Raw genomic sequence first — 17,726 nt, 5'->3', positions numbered from 1 at the left:
TAAAGAGGAGATCATAACAAGCCCACCGGACCGAGCTATATTCTGCTCTTATGGACAAGAAGACAACGGGGGGGGGGGGAACGTTCATTTTCCGAACACCCCACAGGCGCAACCCTTTGGAATCCTCAAGGCGCCACCAGTGTTTACACGCCATTGGCCAGCAGGGGTCGCTACAACGGCACGAGAGGGGAAGCCGGTGGTAGTAGTGGTGGTGGGCGGAGCCGAGAAGAAGGAGGCAGGAGGGAGCGTGGCGGCGCTCCGCCCTCTCTCCCAAGATGGAGCCTTCCCTCCGCCTCCCTCCTCCCGTCATGCCCTGCGGCGGCCGGAAGCGGCAGAGGGGTCAGCGCGCGGGGGCCGTACCGGAGACCCGGGATCTGCACCGGCCTCGGCGGCGGAGGGCCTGAGGCGGACGTGGATGGCGGAGTCCGCGGCGCAGCCACCGGGGGGCGCCCCGAGCCGGCACGAGAAGAGCCTGGGGCTGCTCACGACCAAGTTCGTGTCTCTGCTGCAGGAGGCCAAGGACGGCGTGCTCGACCTCAAGCTGGTGAGGAGGAGGAGAGAGCGGGGGAAACGGTGTGCCGGGGGGGGGGGTCCTGCTTCCACAACATGGCTGGGGGTGGGCTATGGCTGGCTCCCATCAGGGCAAGAAGCACTCCTGCTGGGCAGACTTAGGGCTTCTTGGATCTACTTTGTTCCCCCTCCTCCCCCCAAAATCCCCCATTCACCAGCCAGAGGTAGCTGAACACACACACACACACACACACAAACACACAGCTAGTAAGAACAAGGTGCCAGGATCTGGGATGGGTTCCCGGTACCACAGCGGTATTGATATCACAGCCCATTCACGCTTAGATTAGTTTTCTTTATTTCAACAACAGCCCCATTAGTGTGGGGGTTTTTTTGGGGGGGGGTTTGTGTTGCTGCTATGAAAACAGTTAACAAACCCTTACCGGTAGATCTCAATTTATTTCCGTCCACCCGATGGTATAGACAAGGGAAAGGAGGCAGCGTGGAGTGGCCTTGGCAGGATTTATCTCTTGGGGCCGGATCGGGCTCACGAAAAGTAAGGATCAGGGCCCTATTAGGTATCTGTTCCGACCACCTCCTTTTGTCTGGACCTTGGGTCTGTTGCTGTGTGTCCACATTTGGGATCTCTTGGATGTGTGTGTGTTAGGAAAAATCCCAGTTAATACATTCTGCCTTGAATTGGGCTTTTCTCTCTCTTGGTCCTCAGACCAAATTAGCAAACCCTAGGGGCAAACTGCTTCCCCATCTGTTTGCTAGCTCTTCCTCTGACCTCCCTCACCTCATATCAAGGAAGCATGACCGTTAAGGTGCAGCATCCGCCAAATGGGGAGATAATGCTGAGTTGCATGTTGGGTATGAACTGCAGGAGTGCATGAAGGGATCTCTGCGGGTGGGGGTGTTACACTGAGCTGGTTGCATATGTATAACTTAGTCACAGGTGTGACCAGTTTGTTGCCAGTGCAGAACTCCAGCAGTTGCAGGAGCTTCTGCTTTACCGCAACAGTAGCTTCTGTGTGAAAGGGACTGCAGGTGTTCGCAACCTTGCCTGAAGTGCTTAACCTTAACTGAAATCTGCTTTTTGTTCCACTGCAATGCAGGCAGATGGGGAAACAGGCAGATGCCTCTGCAGTTCAAAACGGTTTAGGACCAAACATGGGAAATCTAGAGTAGAAAAAGTGGGCAGGAAGAAGCTTTTAATGCTATGAACCACAAACTGTTTAAACAACAACAAAAAAGCATTAGTGTAGTGTTACTGAATCCAGATGTGGCTTCTTTTGTGAACTAGGCCAGTAAGCTGCAGGGCCATCTAAGGGCCTTTGGTTTGGAAGGGAACAGCAGTGGGAAGGAGCCCTGCTGGAGCCCTGTCTAAGGTGATTGATGATGGCTTTGACAGCATAGGTCTGTGTATCTTTGCACCAAAGCAAACCCCCCTCTGTTCAGGTGGTGCTTACTCCTACGGAAGTGCAAGGAGGGTTGCAGCTTGAGACTTTTCATCAAGGCAGCTCTTGTATTTTGCTAACTCCAGAGGAGCAGACATAAGAAGCTGCCTTGTTCCCCCTAGCTCAATATTATCTAAACTTTAAATTACTGGCAAAAGCTTGCCAGGGTTTAAGATCAGAGGGTTGTATACAGTTTAGCACCACACAGAGTAGATCCATTGAAATTAATGGGCATTATTAATATAGGTCCATTAATTTCAGTGGGTCTACTCTGAGTAGAACTTGTGTACAATCCAGGGTCTTTCCTATCCCTACTTGGAGATTGAACCTGACTTCTTTTTCATGCAGAGTATGCTAGCGGCAGCATATGTCCATGGGCACTTTAAAGGCTTATTTACTGTGTTGGAAGCTTTTCTGAGTCAGAGTCTATTAGAAGTATGAAATAGTCAGGTAAATGGGTGGATATGCATACCCTGAGTAAGGAGATAACGATGTTTCTATGAAGTTGAGAAATGGAAGAGATTGTGGTAAGTGTCATAATTTGCACAACACAAGTGAAAACAGGCTCTGGTCAACAAAGATCAGGTACAAGAAGCATCCTTGTGACCCACTCTTAGTTAGAAGTTACTTGTGATGAATAGGCATAGCTGAATTGATAGTCTCGGTAAACACTGAAAGGGACAGTGGCTTTCTCTTCCCAGGTGGTTTATTGAGGCCAAGTTCCCTAGTGTCAAGTTTGGCAGTGAAATCTAATTTGGCAACTTCATGCCAGAGTCATCCGTTCCAACTTCTTGAAGGCTTTAAAGTCTGCTGCAGAATGTATGGGAAGATTTAGCTGGACTTGTAATCCAGATGGTTAAGCAAGATGGATACCCTGGGGAAGTCCATAAGAAAGGTGTAATGATTATATCTGTCTCTAGCTTATTCCTGGCATGTACCAGTCAATGGCTGTTAGTCATGATGGATGTGTACTACCTCCAGTATTGAAGAATTGTATCTCTCTGAATACCAGTTGCTGGGGAACAGAGTGTTATTGCACTCATGGCCTGCCTGCAGGCTTCCCATGACCATCTGGCTGGCTGCTGTGAGAACAGGATAGTGGGCTTTTGGTCTTACCCAGCAGAGTTGTTCTTATGTAGTAGTCATACTGTTCTTGCGAATGACAAAGTTGCACTTATATATCTAACAAACATGAACTGTGCTGCATGTTGCTGGCCATAGCTCAGTGGTAGAGCACATGTTTTGTGTGCAGAAGGTTCAGAGTTCAATCGCTGGCATTTGAAGATTAAAATAAAATCTAACGGCAGGTAATGTGAGCTGCTGCCAATGAGAGCAGACAATACCAGATTACATGGACACATAGCATAAGCTGCTCTTACACAACTCCCTTTGATCCATTTGTGCTCCCAGCATTGTGTGACTGAAAGACATCTGGATATTTTTATATCTGGGTGAAGTTACGAGTCCTCTTAATTTCTCTAGAACCTGCTTTCTAATAGTAAGCGCTCTAATCTACCTACCTTTTCACCTTTACCTTGAGAAAAGGGCATCTTGGTATCTACAAAATCTTTGTTAACACATCAGGCATTTGTTAACACATTGCATTTTATGCAACAATAATATGGGGGATTTTGATTTTCCCCCTCTCTTGCATCTTACTGCTGGATATGCTTCCAGGCATTACCTGTTTATGCATGCTATACATTTGGTGAAGCTGAGGATCCAGAAAAGTCACAGAATACAACCCAGCTGCCCTGCAGCGATACTGCCTAAACAGGATATAGAGAGTTTGGTTCTTACACTGGGTACTGATAATCCACATCACTGTTCATTGATGTTCTGAACAGTGGATATATATAAACCCTTTCATGTAATAAATAGGAAATCATCTTTTATATGTTACAGATTTTGGGTTTGCAATATTATTATCATGATGATGATGATATTACATTATCCTGTTCTTCCTGCAGGGAGCCCAAGACAATTTACATGTTTCCCTCTCCCGTCTCCCATTCACAATAACTTGGCTAGATAGGATTAGGTTGAGAGAGTGACTGCTCCAAGCAAGGCTTTATGGCTGAGTGCAGATTTGGATTCCTCACCCAGTTCTCTAGCCACTACACCATGTTGTCTCTGTGTGTGGCAGTGTATCAGAGAAAGCAATGCCACACATATACGCTTCTCTGCCATGAAAGGTGGGATTTGTTCCCTCGGATGTGCCATGACATCAGGCGGTCTTTGGGGCCACTTGGAAGGAACCCCAGGATCACAGATGGGTAGCAGCTTCTCATGCTGAACTTCTGTTTTGTTTATAAACTAACCCCCTGAAATGGAACATGTGGGAGGCAAAGAGATTTAATTAATGGTTCCTCTCCCAAACCCAAGACAGAAAAAACTGAGTCCATGCATGTTCCTATGTATAACTGACAAAGTGGCTGGAGGTTTTCTTTGTTTTGTCAGCTTCCTGCTATTCTCTGAGTGGCTCAGGCCTTCGTGAACAGGGCATGATAATGTTTTGGGTTTCCTACACAGGCAGCAGATACCTTGGCAGTGCGGCAGAAGCGGCGCATTTATGACATCACAAATGTCCTTGAGGGCATAGGGCTGATTGAGAAGAAGTCCAAGAACAGCATACAGTGGAAGTAAGTGCCCGTGAATTGGAGCAAGGATTGGTGAAACTAGGCTCTGTTCTCAGTGATGCATGGGGGGCAGTTGCATTTGAGGAGTGTGGCACAGTCACAGCTTGCATTTGAGTAGTTGACTGTGTCCTGAGTGCAGCATTTAAGGCAGTTTTGAATAAGCTTCACCAATGGTCATGCTGTTCTCCTGTTTGCTGAGTGGTCACAAATAGCAGGGAAATAGCTTATGAAATTGAGTTGTAAGGGGAGTTGCAAGCACCCACAGTATTGGGATTTAGGTGCCTGTTTAAACTCATCTGTTTGCATTTGCTTTTCCTGAGCAGTGATCCAGTTATGTTTGATGTATTAAGCAGATACACTAATTTGGGATGTGTTTTATGAATATAAATTTATTTTATGCTGTTTGCTGCCATGATATTTTCCCCTTGATGTTGGCAGCATAGCATTTATAGGTTCAAACTTATAAAAATGTACCTCACCTAAAACCTAATGACATGATATACTATTTGGGAATAAAAACATGACTGAAGTTTGGAGGAACTCTCTTCCAAGGGAACTGTGTTGGTGGAGGAGATCTTTGAATATTTTATTTTTATTATTTATTGCATTTATAGCCCACCTTTTTCTCCCAGGAGCTGAAGATGGTGCACAAGGTTTCTCCCCATTCTTCATTTAATCCCTACAACAACCCTCTGAGGTTGGTTAGGCTGAGAGGCAGTGACTGGCCCCCAGGTCAGACAGTGAGATTCATGGCCCCGTGGCGATTTGAACCCTGGTCTCCCAGATCCTAGTCCTGCCCACTAACCACCGCACCATACTGGATAGTGACATAATATCTAAAGGGCTGTCAATTCCTCTCTGGAAGGTTTGGGCTTGGAAACAAAGGGAGGAATAGTTTGTGCTCAGCGCGACTGAACAATCCTGTGGGTTTGGGGCGGTATTTTGCGGTTGCGATGGCAATGTCTCTGATAGCTCATGCCATCTAGGGAAGCTCTGCAAGAGGTGGCCTCTCTCATTTTTCTTGCTTCCAATTCTCCTTCCCTCCAGAGGAGTAGGTCCTGGCTGCAACACCCGTGAAATTGCCCACAAGCTGATAGAGCTGAAGGCAGAGATTGAGGACCTGGAGCAGCGGGAGCGGGAGCTGGAGCAGCAAAAGATGTGGGTGCAGCAAAGCATCAAAAATGTGACGGACGATGTACAAAATAGCCGATATCCTTCTGAGTGCACCGTAGTCCTTTTTCCTCCTTCTCCTCCTCCTTCCCCCTTTCATTTCAAGTTTCCAATGCTCGTTCCAAGATGATCCTTCTAGGATGGCGGAAGGAAAACATTACTTTCCAGGGCTTGAAGGCAGTGACACCAATCCTGTAGTGCTGGCACAACTCTTTAATTTCAAATCACTTGCCACCCTGTGCAGGATACAGAAATTTCAGTCTTCTTGCTGGGTCATGTCCACATCATTGGCCAGCGAGACATCTATGGTGAGATAGTGACTGTGTGTGTGTGTTTGCATCTATCTGTCCCTGGATGAAATGCTAAGAATACCAAAACAGCACCAACAACTCAACTGCCTTATCCCAGATCTCTTTTTGAGAAAATGGAAATAATTTCTCTCTCCACATCATTCATCCCCACTCCCCTGCCATCATCGCGTTGATGTCACTTTTCTTTAATCTATCATATTCCTTTCTTGGGAGTGGGTTTTGTTTTGTTCTTTTTGCAGAAATACAGCTGCAAAAGCAACAGAATCTTTTGGCTCCTTGAAACTTATTGTGTCATAAACTTTCATGAAGTCCACTTAATGAAGTAGACTGTGGTCCACAAAGGCTCATGTGCCACAGTTCATTTGTTAAGTCTTTAAGCTGCCACAAGACTCTACTAAGGCTCCACCTGCACTACACATTTAAAGCAGTTTCATACCCCTTCTAACAGTTACGGGTTTCCCAAAAGAATCTTGGAACTGTATTTTGTAAAGGGTACTGAGAATTATTAAGAGACCTCTTTCCCTCCTACAGAGCTATAATTTCCAGAGTGGTTTAGTCCCTCTTCCCTGGGACCTCTGGGAACTGTAGCTGTGTGAGGGGAATATGGGTTCCCTTGCAGTTCTAATCACCCTTAACAAACTACAGTTCCCAGGATTCTTCGGGGGAAAGCCATAACTATTCACTGTTGTGTGAAACTACTTTATAGTACAGGTGGGTGGGTGGAGCTTAAAAAGTGTTAACTTCTTAAGAAAATGTATCAAATCTAAAATGTCTTCCTCTGCTGCTGCTTTTGTAGAGATGCACCCAGTAGGTGGGGCACATAGGACACATTCTGACCAGCGTTTTCTGCAGCACCGACTGATCACTAGATCTGTTGTTCACTTGTTTCTTCCAATTCCCCTAAACATCTTGAAGTGTTCCTTTGTCCAAAGATCTCATTGTTTCTGGATGCATCTGGGTTTTTCCCTTAACTTCAGGAACGTTAGCCTATGTGACTGATGAGGACCTCTGCAAATGCTTTCCAGGTGAGGATGTGGTGGTGTATCCTAGCTAGATTCCCCTCCTGTATGCTGCACCTTTTCCTTGGCCTGGTGCTCTCCAGGTGTTATTAGGCTACAACTCCGATAATCTCTGATCATTGACTATGCTGGTGGGTGGGGGAGCACAGCAACGTTGGGGACCCCACTCCTTGCTCAAGGAACAAATGAACTGAGTTGGGCAAGAGTTCAGAGCCTGTTTTTCTTAGAAATCAGGCAAACTTTCACAGCTCTCAGAAAGTGCAGTAGCCCTTGTCTTACTACCCAGGCTAGATTCCATTCATGTATACTCTGTTTTGCCATCACCTTGCTTTAGTCACTTAGGTCTACTAGCATTAGCCAGATAAATATTGTGAATGAAATGGCCTTTTGCTCTGAAAAAATACAAGCAGCCTTAAAAAAAACAAATCACAAAAATATTCGCACTGCCCTTCTGTATCTGAGAACTGTACACAAGTCTGGGAGATGTCCTTTTTTCCTGCCAATATTACTGGCTGTGTTAAATGTTTGCAGACCAGGTAAAGCATGGATGGGGAAGTGTTGTCCCTGCTGATGTGGCTGAACTATGACTTCCATCATCCCTGGCCATTGGCCAACCTTGTGAGACTGATGGGGGTTAGCATCTAGCAACATCTGGAGGGCCACAGGTCTCCCATCTCTTGAGGGAAGAGGTGAAAAAAGAGGAAAGAGAAAGAAAGAGTGTGTGTCTTGGCTTGCAACGGCCCGCTGCTCCATTCTGCACCTAGATCAGATTAGTAAATGCTGCGTTTGCTCTCTTGTTCCAGGTGACACACTGCTAGCCATCCGAGCCCCATCGGGTACTCAGTTAGAGGTTCCTGTCCCTGAGGTAGGTGGCACGTGGATAACAAAGGAAAGGTCCCTGGTTGCAAAGAGGCAATGGTGGAAGCCTTATATGAGGGATCGCTAGCCTTTGGCTCTCCTGGTGGTGTTGGGCTCCTGTTGGCGCCACCATAGCTCATGTTTTGCCTGCAGGAGCTCCCAGGTTTAATCCCGAGCATTTCCAGTTAAAATGTGGTTGGGCAGGGGAAAACCTGTGGCTGAAACCTCAAGGAGCTGGTGGCCCTTGGAACAGTCGCATCTCGCATTGCAGGTTGATGCTTGCTGCAAGTTGTGAAGGCGTTTTCATTTCGCATTTTCTTGCACAACAACATTCATCTGGCACAAAACATTTTACCAGTGGAACAAGTATCCCGCTAAGATTGTTGAGATTCCTGCACTGCAGGGGGTTGAACTAGATGACCCCCCGGAGTCCCTTCCGCCTACAGTTCTATGAGTCTAAGTAACTTAATGCTATATTGGATACAGTCCTTTACACACATAAATGCATCACTGTGCTGGCTTGGGTGCCTTACCTTGCAGCAATCTCTCTCCCTTTCTTTAGGGCTTAAATGGTCAGAAGAAATACCAGATCCACCTGAAAAGCACAAGCGGTCCAATTGATGTCCTGCTCGTAAATAAAGACGCCTGGAGCTCTCCTCCAGTGGTACTACCTGTGCCTCCCCCGGAAGACCTCATTCAATGTCAGCCAGTCACACTCTCTAAGGCACAGAGACCACCTGTTGCCCACTTCCAAGAAGCATCTCTTCCCAGTGGCACACACCCTTCTGCGCCCGTTCCCAACAGCACACAGGACCAGGTCTCTGCTGGGCAGAAAGCAGCCAGCGCCACAGGTGAGTCGCAGAGGAGCTTTCCCTTCCTGTAACCTCTCTCGAATATGACACTGAAGTCGAGTCACTTGGCCTTGCTGTCAGCCTCTTCCAGATGAAAGGCGTGGGCAGACATGGCCAGAGGCCTGCCTTCTTCAGCAGCCACCTGAGAACTTTGGAACCTGGCCTAGGCAAGGTTAGGAAGCCTCCAACATCACTGTCCCGTTTCAAAATGGCACCCAAACTGGACTGGGGGTCCTGTAGCCCTCCAGATATAGTCAGGCTGCAGCTCTCATCTTCCCTAACCATGGGCCACACTGGTTGGAGCTGATAGGAGCTGGAGTTCAGCAACATTTGGAGGGCCACAGGTTTCCCACAAATGCTGTAAAACCTTCCTATTTCATCAAAACTTAAAGGAGAATTTAAATTTTCTGAGTCTTTTCCGTCATATGTATAGCCTCCTTGTGATTTTATAATTGTTTGGCTTTTTGTTTATTTGCTTTAGTGTAAATTAGTTTGAACTCTGGAAAGCAGTACAGCCAGTCAGCTGCAAAGTGCTTGGGTCTCAAACTGGAATAATATATTTACAGTGGACTGTACCAGCTTTTCCCATCATGTTTAAAAATTATAGTTGTATGTAAATTATCTTACATAATTTTCAGTACATACAATTATTGTAAGCCAATAACACATACATTCCTTTTTTCTAGTTCTGAAACAGCACTTTCTTTCATATATGTAGTTACTATATTTCTTATCCCAAATTAAGATATGGAAAACACATAACATCCATTCATTGTAATCATCACTAGTCTTAATGTATTTATTTCATTAAACAAATTATTAAATAGGCCGCCATTAAAGTGGTGTACACTGAGAATGAAACACAGAAACACAAGCTCAAAGAACAGTAAAATCAATTTAGCAAACTCAAACAATGAAACCATCCATACAGACTCTTAAAAACAACAGTACTATTTTATCAAATATAAAATTGATCTTCCATAAACGTCTGGCTTACACCTTGGGGTAAGATTTCCTTTAAAAAAGCCCGTATTCAGTAGGCGACTAAACATCCTCATGTTAGGTGCCTGGCTCGTAATTGATTCAGGAGAACTGGATCTACAACACTTCTTATACATTCAGAAACCCAATCAAGTATTGACAGCTGTTTTCTCTACTATTCCATTGTTGGGAAAGAGAGAAAATCAGTCCTTCCCCCCACTACACTCCCAAGTTTCCCTTCTACACATCCTTCCTTCCTTAAACTTGATATTGTGCGTGTACATACTCCATGTATCAGGGATGGGGAACCTGTGGCCCTCCAAAAGAGAAGTTGTTGGACACGGCCACAGCCAGCATGCCCGATAGTACTACAAAAACACCTGAAAGGCCACAGGTTCCCCATATATGGCTTACATACCAGTTTAACAATCTGCCTCCTGCAAGTGCATCAGAAAAGGGCAAGTTTTTTTCTGTGGCAGGTCTGCCTGAGACAAATATTTGCTTTGCCTTGTGCATTTGTTTGTGTGTATGTGTGTTCTCTCTCGAGGATTAAATTGCGGTCTACCACTCCTCACTCCTGGAATGTGTGTTGAATTGTTAAGGCAGTGGCTTGGGTTTTTTTGTCTAAAATTCTAACCTCGCACCTAACTTTGATAACTGTTTACAGGTTGACTCTTTGGGAAAGCTGTATCTTCCCAGTTAGGTTTTAATAAAAAGTATAGCTGTTTTGTGTTTTTTTAAAGTTGCATAATAGGTTGTTACTGTGGTAAGAATTTACTTCTACACCACCTTGCTCTCAGCCAGGCGAGGGTAAATAAAACACGTAACCAAGGAAATACTTCAAGCCCAGCACCCAGTTAGGAAGTCAGCATTTACTGTAGCAATAAGACAGAGCTCAACTTAAGTGGTTGTTCTCTAGCTGAACCACTAGTTAAGAAGTCACCTGCCACTAAGAGAATTAGAACAAGGGTTTTATACACACAGGACACAAAAGAGTCATAAAACATCTAAACGTTCTTAAAACATCAACATCCTTCTACATACATCAGGAAAAGTTACAGATCATGAGAAGCAAAACACGCATGGCTCCATCCCGGTACCTTGACCCCCACAATCAGCTTGGGGTGCCCCAAGAGTGCCCAGGCCATATGGTCTCAAATGTAGCATTTCTATCACTGTTCCCCTGGCAAGCAGCCCTTCATCAGGTTGTTGACATTCCTTCCTTTATCTCACTTTCCTTGGGGAAGCTTCAAGGATAGCTGATTTTACATTCTGGTCCTAAATCATGATAGATTTAGAATAACATCCTGGAGGGCCATTTGTGCCACTTTCAGGGTCAGATAGAAAAGGAATGCAGCATGGGAGTCATAAAATGCAAACACTGAGAATCAAGTCTAATACATGCTAGCCAAAGCTTCAATACAATTAATATTGGAATGTTTTAAAAATCTACACCCTGGGCCTCTAATTCTTACATCATTGCGATACTGTTCATGTTGGCTAAGTTGCATCTGGCCTGTAGTGCATCTGTCTGGAGAATGGCGGATGGTGTAACAGAAAGCTTTTGGACATATGAAAATTCATCCCCTTCATGTGGGAAAAGGCATGTTGAGGAGAAAAGTTCTAATCAATGACCTATGAAGGCTAGTAACTTTTCTGTGGCGTATTTATAAGGCTTAGGGGGTGCCTGCGGGCATTTAATGCAACACCGTACTGCCCTGGAGTTTGGTGGATGAGTGTCATGTCGTATTCAGTGTGCAATCCATGAAATGTTGCAAAATTGTCGCCATCTATGTCTTACACCTTTGCAGATAGTGGCGTCTCAACGGCAGAATCGAGAAGCAGTGGGGAGCTGGACCCACTTGCCCCCTCGACAGCACCAGCCAGCCCACCTGCTGGGCTGGACACGCAGCCCCTCCAATCCTCGGCCTTGCTGGACAGCAGCTCCATCCTGCCCAGTCCCTCCACCTCCTTTGAGCCAATCAAGCCAGACCCCACAGAAAGTGAGAATTCTTTGGTTGCTACCTTTTGGGTTGGGGGTTCCTGTGTTCCCAAATGGGCATGGCGCTAAGTCCCTCTTTTCCCAGAAACTGGAGCAGCTTTGTAATGGTTGCTATGGTTAAAAGTCTGCCATGGAGCAATGTTTGTGTGCCTGTGGTTTGTTTTGGGTTTTTTTGAATAGCAAAGCATCTGCTTTGCCATGTGCAACAAGGGTGGAGAACTGGATGTGGCCAGCAGGCCAGATTGACCTCCCCTCCCCCTGTCACAGGCCACTTTTGCAAGGTGGGTGGAGCTCCTCACCTTTCAATCAGCTGATGCCACAAGTCTCTCTTAGGGGGCATGCAGTGCATATTAAAGAAAATCCCAACATAATGCTGTATCAGAGCGGGCAATGAAATGGGATTTCTAAAATACTGATAGGCAGGGTTGTGGGCAGGATATTTATGTTGGTTTTTGTACTTTTTCATGTTCGTGGCTTCCTACAAGGAATCCTAGGATCTTTAGTTGTGTGGGAATGAGTGTTTCCAGACATTACTAGCTACTCTCAGAACTACAGTTTCCATGATTCTTTGAGGCCTGGTTCACAGACAACGCTCAACTGTAGCTTTTTGGAGTGGTTGCGAAGGGCAAATGGGAAGCATCAGTTTTCTGGCTGAAGCTAACTTTCAGTTGCTGCATCCAGCAAGGACAAACTGTGGCTGGTTTAAAATATTGTTTATTTAAATGAGCAAAGCTAAAGCCCTAGCTTCTGATCCTGGCTTGTACTGTACAAATAAAACCATAGCTTAAATTAACATTTGTTCCTGGGTTGTAAGTAGCAACATACTCTGGACAAGTAAGATCTGGTGCTTCTGAGCCCCTCTTCCTCGTGTGTGTTGCAGGAGATCATGAGCCTGAGGCTGGAGCAGATGGATTTGCATAGGCAGCCCTTTAGCATTGCTTCCAAACTGAGCCCTCCTTAAGCCCACAGTGTAGATGTACCATCAAGCTTCACAACCATCTATAGCGGAACTGTCTAGCAACAGTGGGCTTCCACCAAATATTATGGCAGGTGTTGGTAGTGTGTGTGTGTGGGGGGGGGACTCTGCTTGTGAACAGAGGCTATCAAACAGGGGAGAGCACCCTGTATAGGTTACTGCACTTTGGACATTACTGGAGCAGCATGGAAACCAGAGCCGTCTCTTCTGTTTTTCAGTACCGGAACTTCCCAAAGAGCTTTCGGAGATGTTTGATCCAACAAGAGGTGCGTTGCTTCAGCAGAACCATATTTGTTTCACTTTTCTGGGGCAACGTGAGGGACCTTTGAACCTGCTTGATCTCGCATTTTCTCCCATGTTTTCAGAGGCCCTTACTATACTCAGTTTGGAGAAAGCAAATATCATGGCAGAGTGGCCCTCTGCTGGATACATGTGAGATAACAGCTAGCTCAGGGATATTCATGCTGTGGTAGTGACACTGCCCTTGCTGTGAAATTAGGGTGCCTGTGGCTATCGCTTTATCTTGTGCAGCATTACTTGCTGCAGCGCAAGCTGGCATCTGTTCATAAGCAGTTCCTTTAGGCCTCATTGATCTGTTTGGGTCATCTGGAATATAACATTTCTCCCTGGGCATCCAACACTTACCCCAAGAATAATGGGAATTGTAGATCTGTAGGGGTGAACTATAGTTCCCATGATTCTTTGGGGGAAAGTCATGTGTTGAATGTATTATAAATACACAGTGGGGTGTGCAACTGACTGCTTCTTTTTACAGTTAACATCCAGGTAGTTAACATCCATCAAAGCCAAATCTGGCTTCTTTATCATGGGAGTGTATTCGAAACTGACATACCTGAGCCTTTGTTTGAAATGATACAGAATATTCTACTGTAGAATCCCAAAGCAGAGTGTGTGGTTGTAATGCAACTCTTTCTTCACACAGAATGCATGAATTCTGAGCTGCTCGAAGAACTAATGTCATCTGATGGTAAGGATTAAGCCTTTTGCTATTTCCCAGTTTTGGGGTGGAGATGGGTTTGGGTAAGGCTAGAAAGTTAGGGTATAGGAAATTGAGTTGGTCCAGTTGAACTGTAAGCAAATGGTAAAGCTCAGCTGAACTGTAATCAACTGAGTAGGCTAATGCACACTGGTCTCAAACTAACACAGGTGTGGGTCTGTTTACAAGCAGGACATCATTTGGACCTCTTGTACTCCTGATGTTGCTGAATTACAACTCCCATCATCACTGGCCATCGGCCATGCTTACTGGGGCTGATGGGAGTTCTAGTACAACAACATCTAGAGGGCCAAAGGTTCTCCATATCTGGACTAACTGGTTAGGAGCCACAAGCTAAGTGGTTGGGATCCACAAGAAGTGACCTAAAGTTGCACTTCTTATTTTTGTTTTAACTGTCCCCTCCACCCGCCACAAAACATAAAGCATATGTTTATCTTTGCTGCCCCCTTTTTTAAAAATAACAACAACAACACACATGTTGGTTCTGCAGTAGTTTAATTGCCATGGTTGTTCCTCCATCCCCCAAAATCCGGGGATTTGTAGATGGTTGAAGATACTAAGCACTTCCTGTTGTGGGTCCTTAACCCCACCAGTTGCTCTTCTTTCCCCACCCTGCAGCTACACTTCCTCAGAGAGAAGGAGTAAATGTGGCATTGGTATATCTGCAGTTTTTTTGTGTGCCCTAAAAGAGGCATAGAAGAGCAAAGGAGCTTATAGGTTCTAAAGTTAAAGCAGGGTCCCATGTTTCAAGGTTGGGTTTAATGGTGAGTCCTGAGGGTCAAGCTACAAGTTGACATGGGCAATCTGTTCCTTGGGTCTTCTAAGGTCTTCTACTTTTGGTGAAGCGTGCAGGGCAGGGAGGCATGTGGGAGGGGCCTTACCCTGGTTTTTGTTGCCAAAGGGCCAGCATACAAGCACAGTAAGCCAGACACAGCCTGACTGTACTCCTTTCCCTTCAACAGTATTTGCTCCTTTGCTCCGTCTCTCCCCGCCTCCTGGTGACCACGACTACATCTACAACCTGGATGAGAGCGAAGGGGTGTGCGACCTTTTCGATGTGCCTATCCTCAACCTCTGACTCCTGGCATATGGATGGACTTTAGGATACGTGTTTTTTAAAAAACAAACAAACCAGTCCTTGGAAAAACCTGGTGTTTTTTTGGATTCCTTTTCTGCTATAGTGCTCGAGTGACACACTTGGCTGCTCTGGTCTTGACTGAAGATCAACAGGGATGGACTTGCGGACCAAGCAGCAGCAGGAGCAGCAGCTCCCTTTCCTGGCTTCTTTTCTTCCTTTCCTATGTTGCACAAGGCAGTCCCCTGGTTTCCCTCTTGCTCCATTTTTGGCTGTCCTTTCACTAGATCTGAGGCCTCCTTCCCAGCGGCCTGCGGTCAATTCTTCCTGAACAGCAGAAGAGCTTCCTTGGGTCTGCAAGCCTGCTTGGCTCTTGGCTCCCCTACACTCCTGGTGGCACTTTCTGGAGAGAATAGGAGGGCTGAACAACAGGGGCAGGGAAGGCTCATGCTGTCTTGTCTTTATAGCTTGTCTCTATGTATTTCAGAGGTGCTCATTTCCTTTTCTCTCTCTGGCAACTACACACTTTGACACGAGGGGGGAGAGGGGGAAGCGACGCCTTGTCAACCCTGCCTTGGATCCATTTTATGTATGGAAGGTGCTCAGAAACTTCTTCCCGAGTTTCAGCCGCTTCTGTTTCACTTTGAGAGCACGACGATCACTCGGTCTTGCAAGCCGAAACATGTCCAGTTCTTCTCCTTTAGCCGTGTAGAGGTGCCAGTTTTGCACAGTCACTTTTCCTCCAAAGAGTCAGGATGGAGAAACAAATTGCCCCCTCCCCAACAGCCAAGTTGTTTAGGGATGGGGAAGCTTGGCTGGGATTGCCTGCAATGCAAGGCCCTGAGCTCGACAGTGAGAGCCCAAGATGGAGGGGCTTGGATTGAGGGAAGGGGCCAAGTCTGGGTGATTTATTTCAATATCCTCGGTCAATGCTGAAGGTGGGCTTTTTTTGAGTGCATTCGAGCTACTGCATTTTTCCCTTTCCAAATTGCTGCTTTCATTTGGATGCCCATCCGTGCAGCTTATCTTCTCTCCCAGAGTCTGTATGCGACACATCTTCCCCACCTTCCAACACTGAGTATTGCTCACCTCCCCACCTGCACCCGTGAGGATCTGGGTTGGTGAACCTCCTCCTATGACTCCTTTGCACTTCTCGACCTCTTTCCCGTAACCGCAGTGTTGCTCTCCAGTCTGCAGTTGTGCTTTCACCAGATGCCAGCCCCTAACTCACGCTCCCTGGCCCGTAACCTTTGCACAGTTCTTGGCCGCAGGCACTGAATATGAAGGTGGTGCTGCCTTGCACCCTAACCTTAAAAACTGCTGCTTGGGTGAAGAGTTTGATTTCAGTGGGATTTAGACCTGCAGCCCTAAGCACACTCACCACTAAGCTGCCCATATTAAATCAGGGAATGTTTGTGTTGTCATGTGGTAGCTTTTGGCCAGCAAGAGCTAGTTTAAGCTGGCTGCCCTGTCCTGCTTCCTAAGAGTGGCCACAAGGGTGTAAGTGGTGCAGCCGATACTTCCCTCTGTATGGAATATACAGCCCTACAATTCCTCGGCATCCTTTCCAGAGTGGGAACTTGTTAATACTCTGCTTCCAGATGCTTAGTGTTTAGAGAAGCCTCTGGTGTCCTGTTTAGCAGGGATGGGCAACGTGGTGTCCTCCAGATGTTGTACTCCAACTCCCATCAGTCCCAGCCCACATGGCCAGGGAGCTTTGGGAGTTGTAGTCTAGCCACACCTGGAGGGCTACCCATCTGCTTAGGCACCTGTGAGGACACCTTCCTGGCCTGCATGTCTCTGTTTCCAGAGCAGTTCCTGCATTGCACAGATGCTCTAGGAAGCCCAGAGGTGTGTCCCATTTCTTCCTCCCCAATAGGCTCAGGGGCTTCTCTGTGTCTTTGGGAGGGATCTGTTTAGCAGCTGAACCGTCACTTCCCTTTGCTATAAATTTCTTGCCTTCTCTTTAGATGACGTCCTGGAAAAGATACCTAAAGAAAATGTACAATGGGAAGGGGGGTGGAAATGAACTTTGATTCATATATAAAGATTATTTTTATACTTTTTGCAGCAAGAGACTTGCCTGTAATATTTGTACAGTTTTTGTTTTTTTGAGTGAATAAACAAAACCTTTCCAAAGCTGTCTCGTGTCAGCATGTTGGAACAAGCCATTTCATGCCCTCTGCAGCCTGGCTGATGCTGTGAGGCAATCGTATTGTAAGGCAGAGTTTAAAGAGATTCTAATGCTAAAGAAGGATTTCCATTGCGCGGAGCGTCTGGAAAAGAAGCAACAGCTGCCTCTTTTGGTTTCTTTTTCAAATAGTCTCCTCCAGTCTCAGATTAGGCTATAAATCAGGTGTGGCTAGTATTTGCCCCTCCAGATGTTGGTTTACACCTCCCATCAACCCTGGGCATCAGCCATGCTCTCTGGAGCTCATGAGAGGTGAACCCCATTAGCATCTGAGGGCACCATGCTGGCTCTGGTTGCATCTGTCAGTCTAGGCAGTCAAACTGCTGGAAGGTTGCAGTGCCTTCTGTGGCTGTAGAGACTGATACAGGAGAGATGCTTAGTTGCAGCTGGGGCAGATGAAGGCGTCTGGTTGTGCTGCTGCTGCTGCACTATGGCATTTCTTCTCTCTGCGCTCCTCCCAGCAGCCATTCCTCCTCTGGTCACTGCTATGGATGCACAACCTAATTGATGGTCTCCAGGTGCTGTGGTTGCCTGCATCATGGGGTTGGGGTTGCCAGCCTTCATGCCATGTTTGCAGACATCTTTGTAACACAGAGTTGATCTGCCAATGGGTCTGGTACCGGGAGCCAGCTTCCCTAGAGCACATCCTTGAGCATTCTGCTGTC

At 46.4% G+C, this 17,726-nt stretch overlaps 1 protein-coding gene across 1 annotated transcript; it reads left to right on the top strand.

The window, feature by feature from the left end:
* Positions 1 to 308: 308 nt before the first annotated feature.
* On the top strand, positions 309 to 17,009 carry E2F4 (E2F transcription factor 4). Its single transcript, XM_082229421.1, is given in 10 exon segments — positions 309 to 544; positions 4,503 to 4,612; positions 5,657 to 5,819; positions 7,070 to 7,115; positions 7,913 to 7,974; positions 8,530 to 8,818; positions 11,611 to 11,802; positions 12,996 to 13,043; positions 13,721 to 13,765; positions 14,758 to 17,009. Coding segments are annotated over 10 exon segments (1,200 nt in total). The 5' UTR covers positions 309 to 415; the 3' UTR covers positions 14,874 to 17,009.
* Positions 17,010 to 17,726: the final 717 nt, after the last annotated feature.

This window comes from Podarcis vaucheri (assembly GCF_965113315.1).
Source record: "Podarcis vaucheri genome assembly, chromosome: 7".
In the NCBI taxonomy this organism is placed as follows: Eukaryota; Metazoa; Chordata; class Lepidosauria; order Squamata; family Lacertidae; genus Podarcis; species Podarcis vaucheri.
This window is presented reverse-complemented; position numbering and strand designations above follow the sequence as displayed.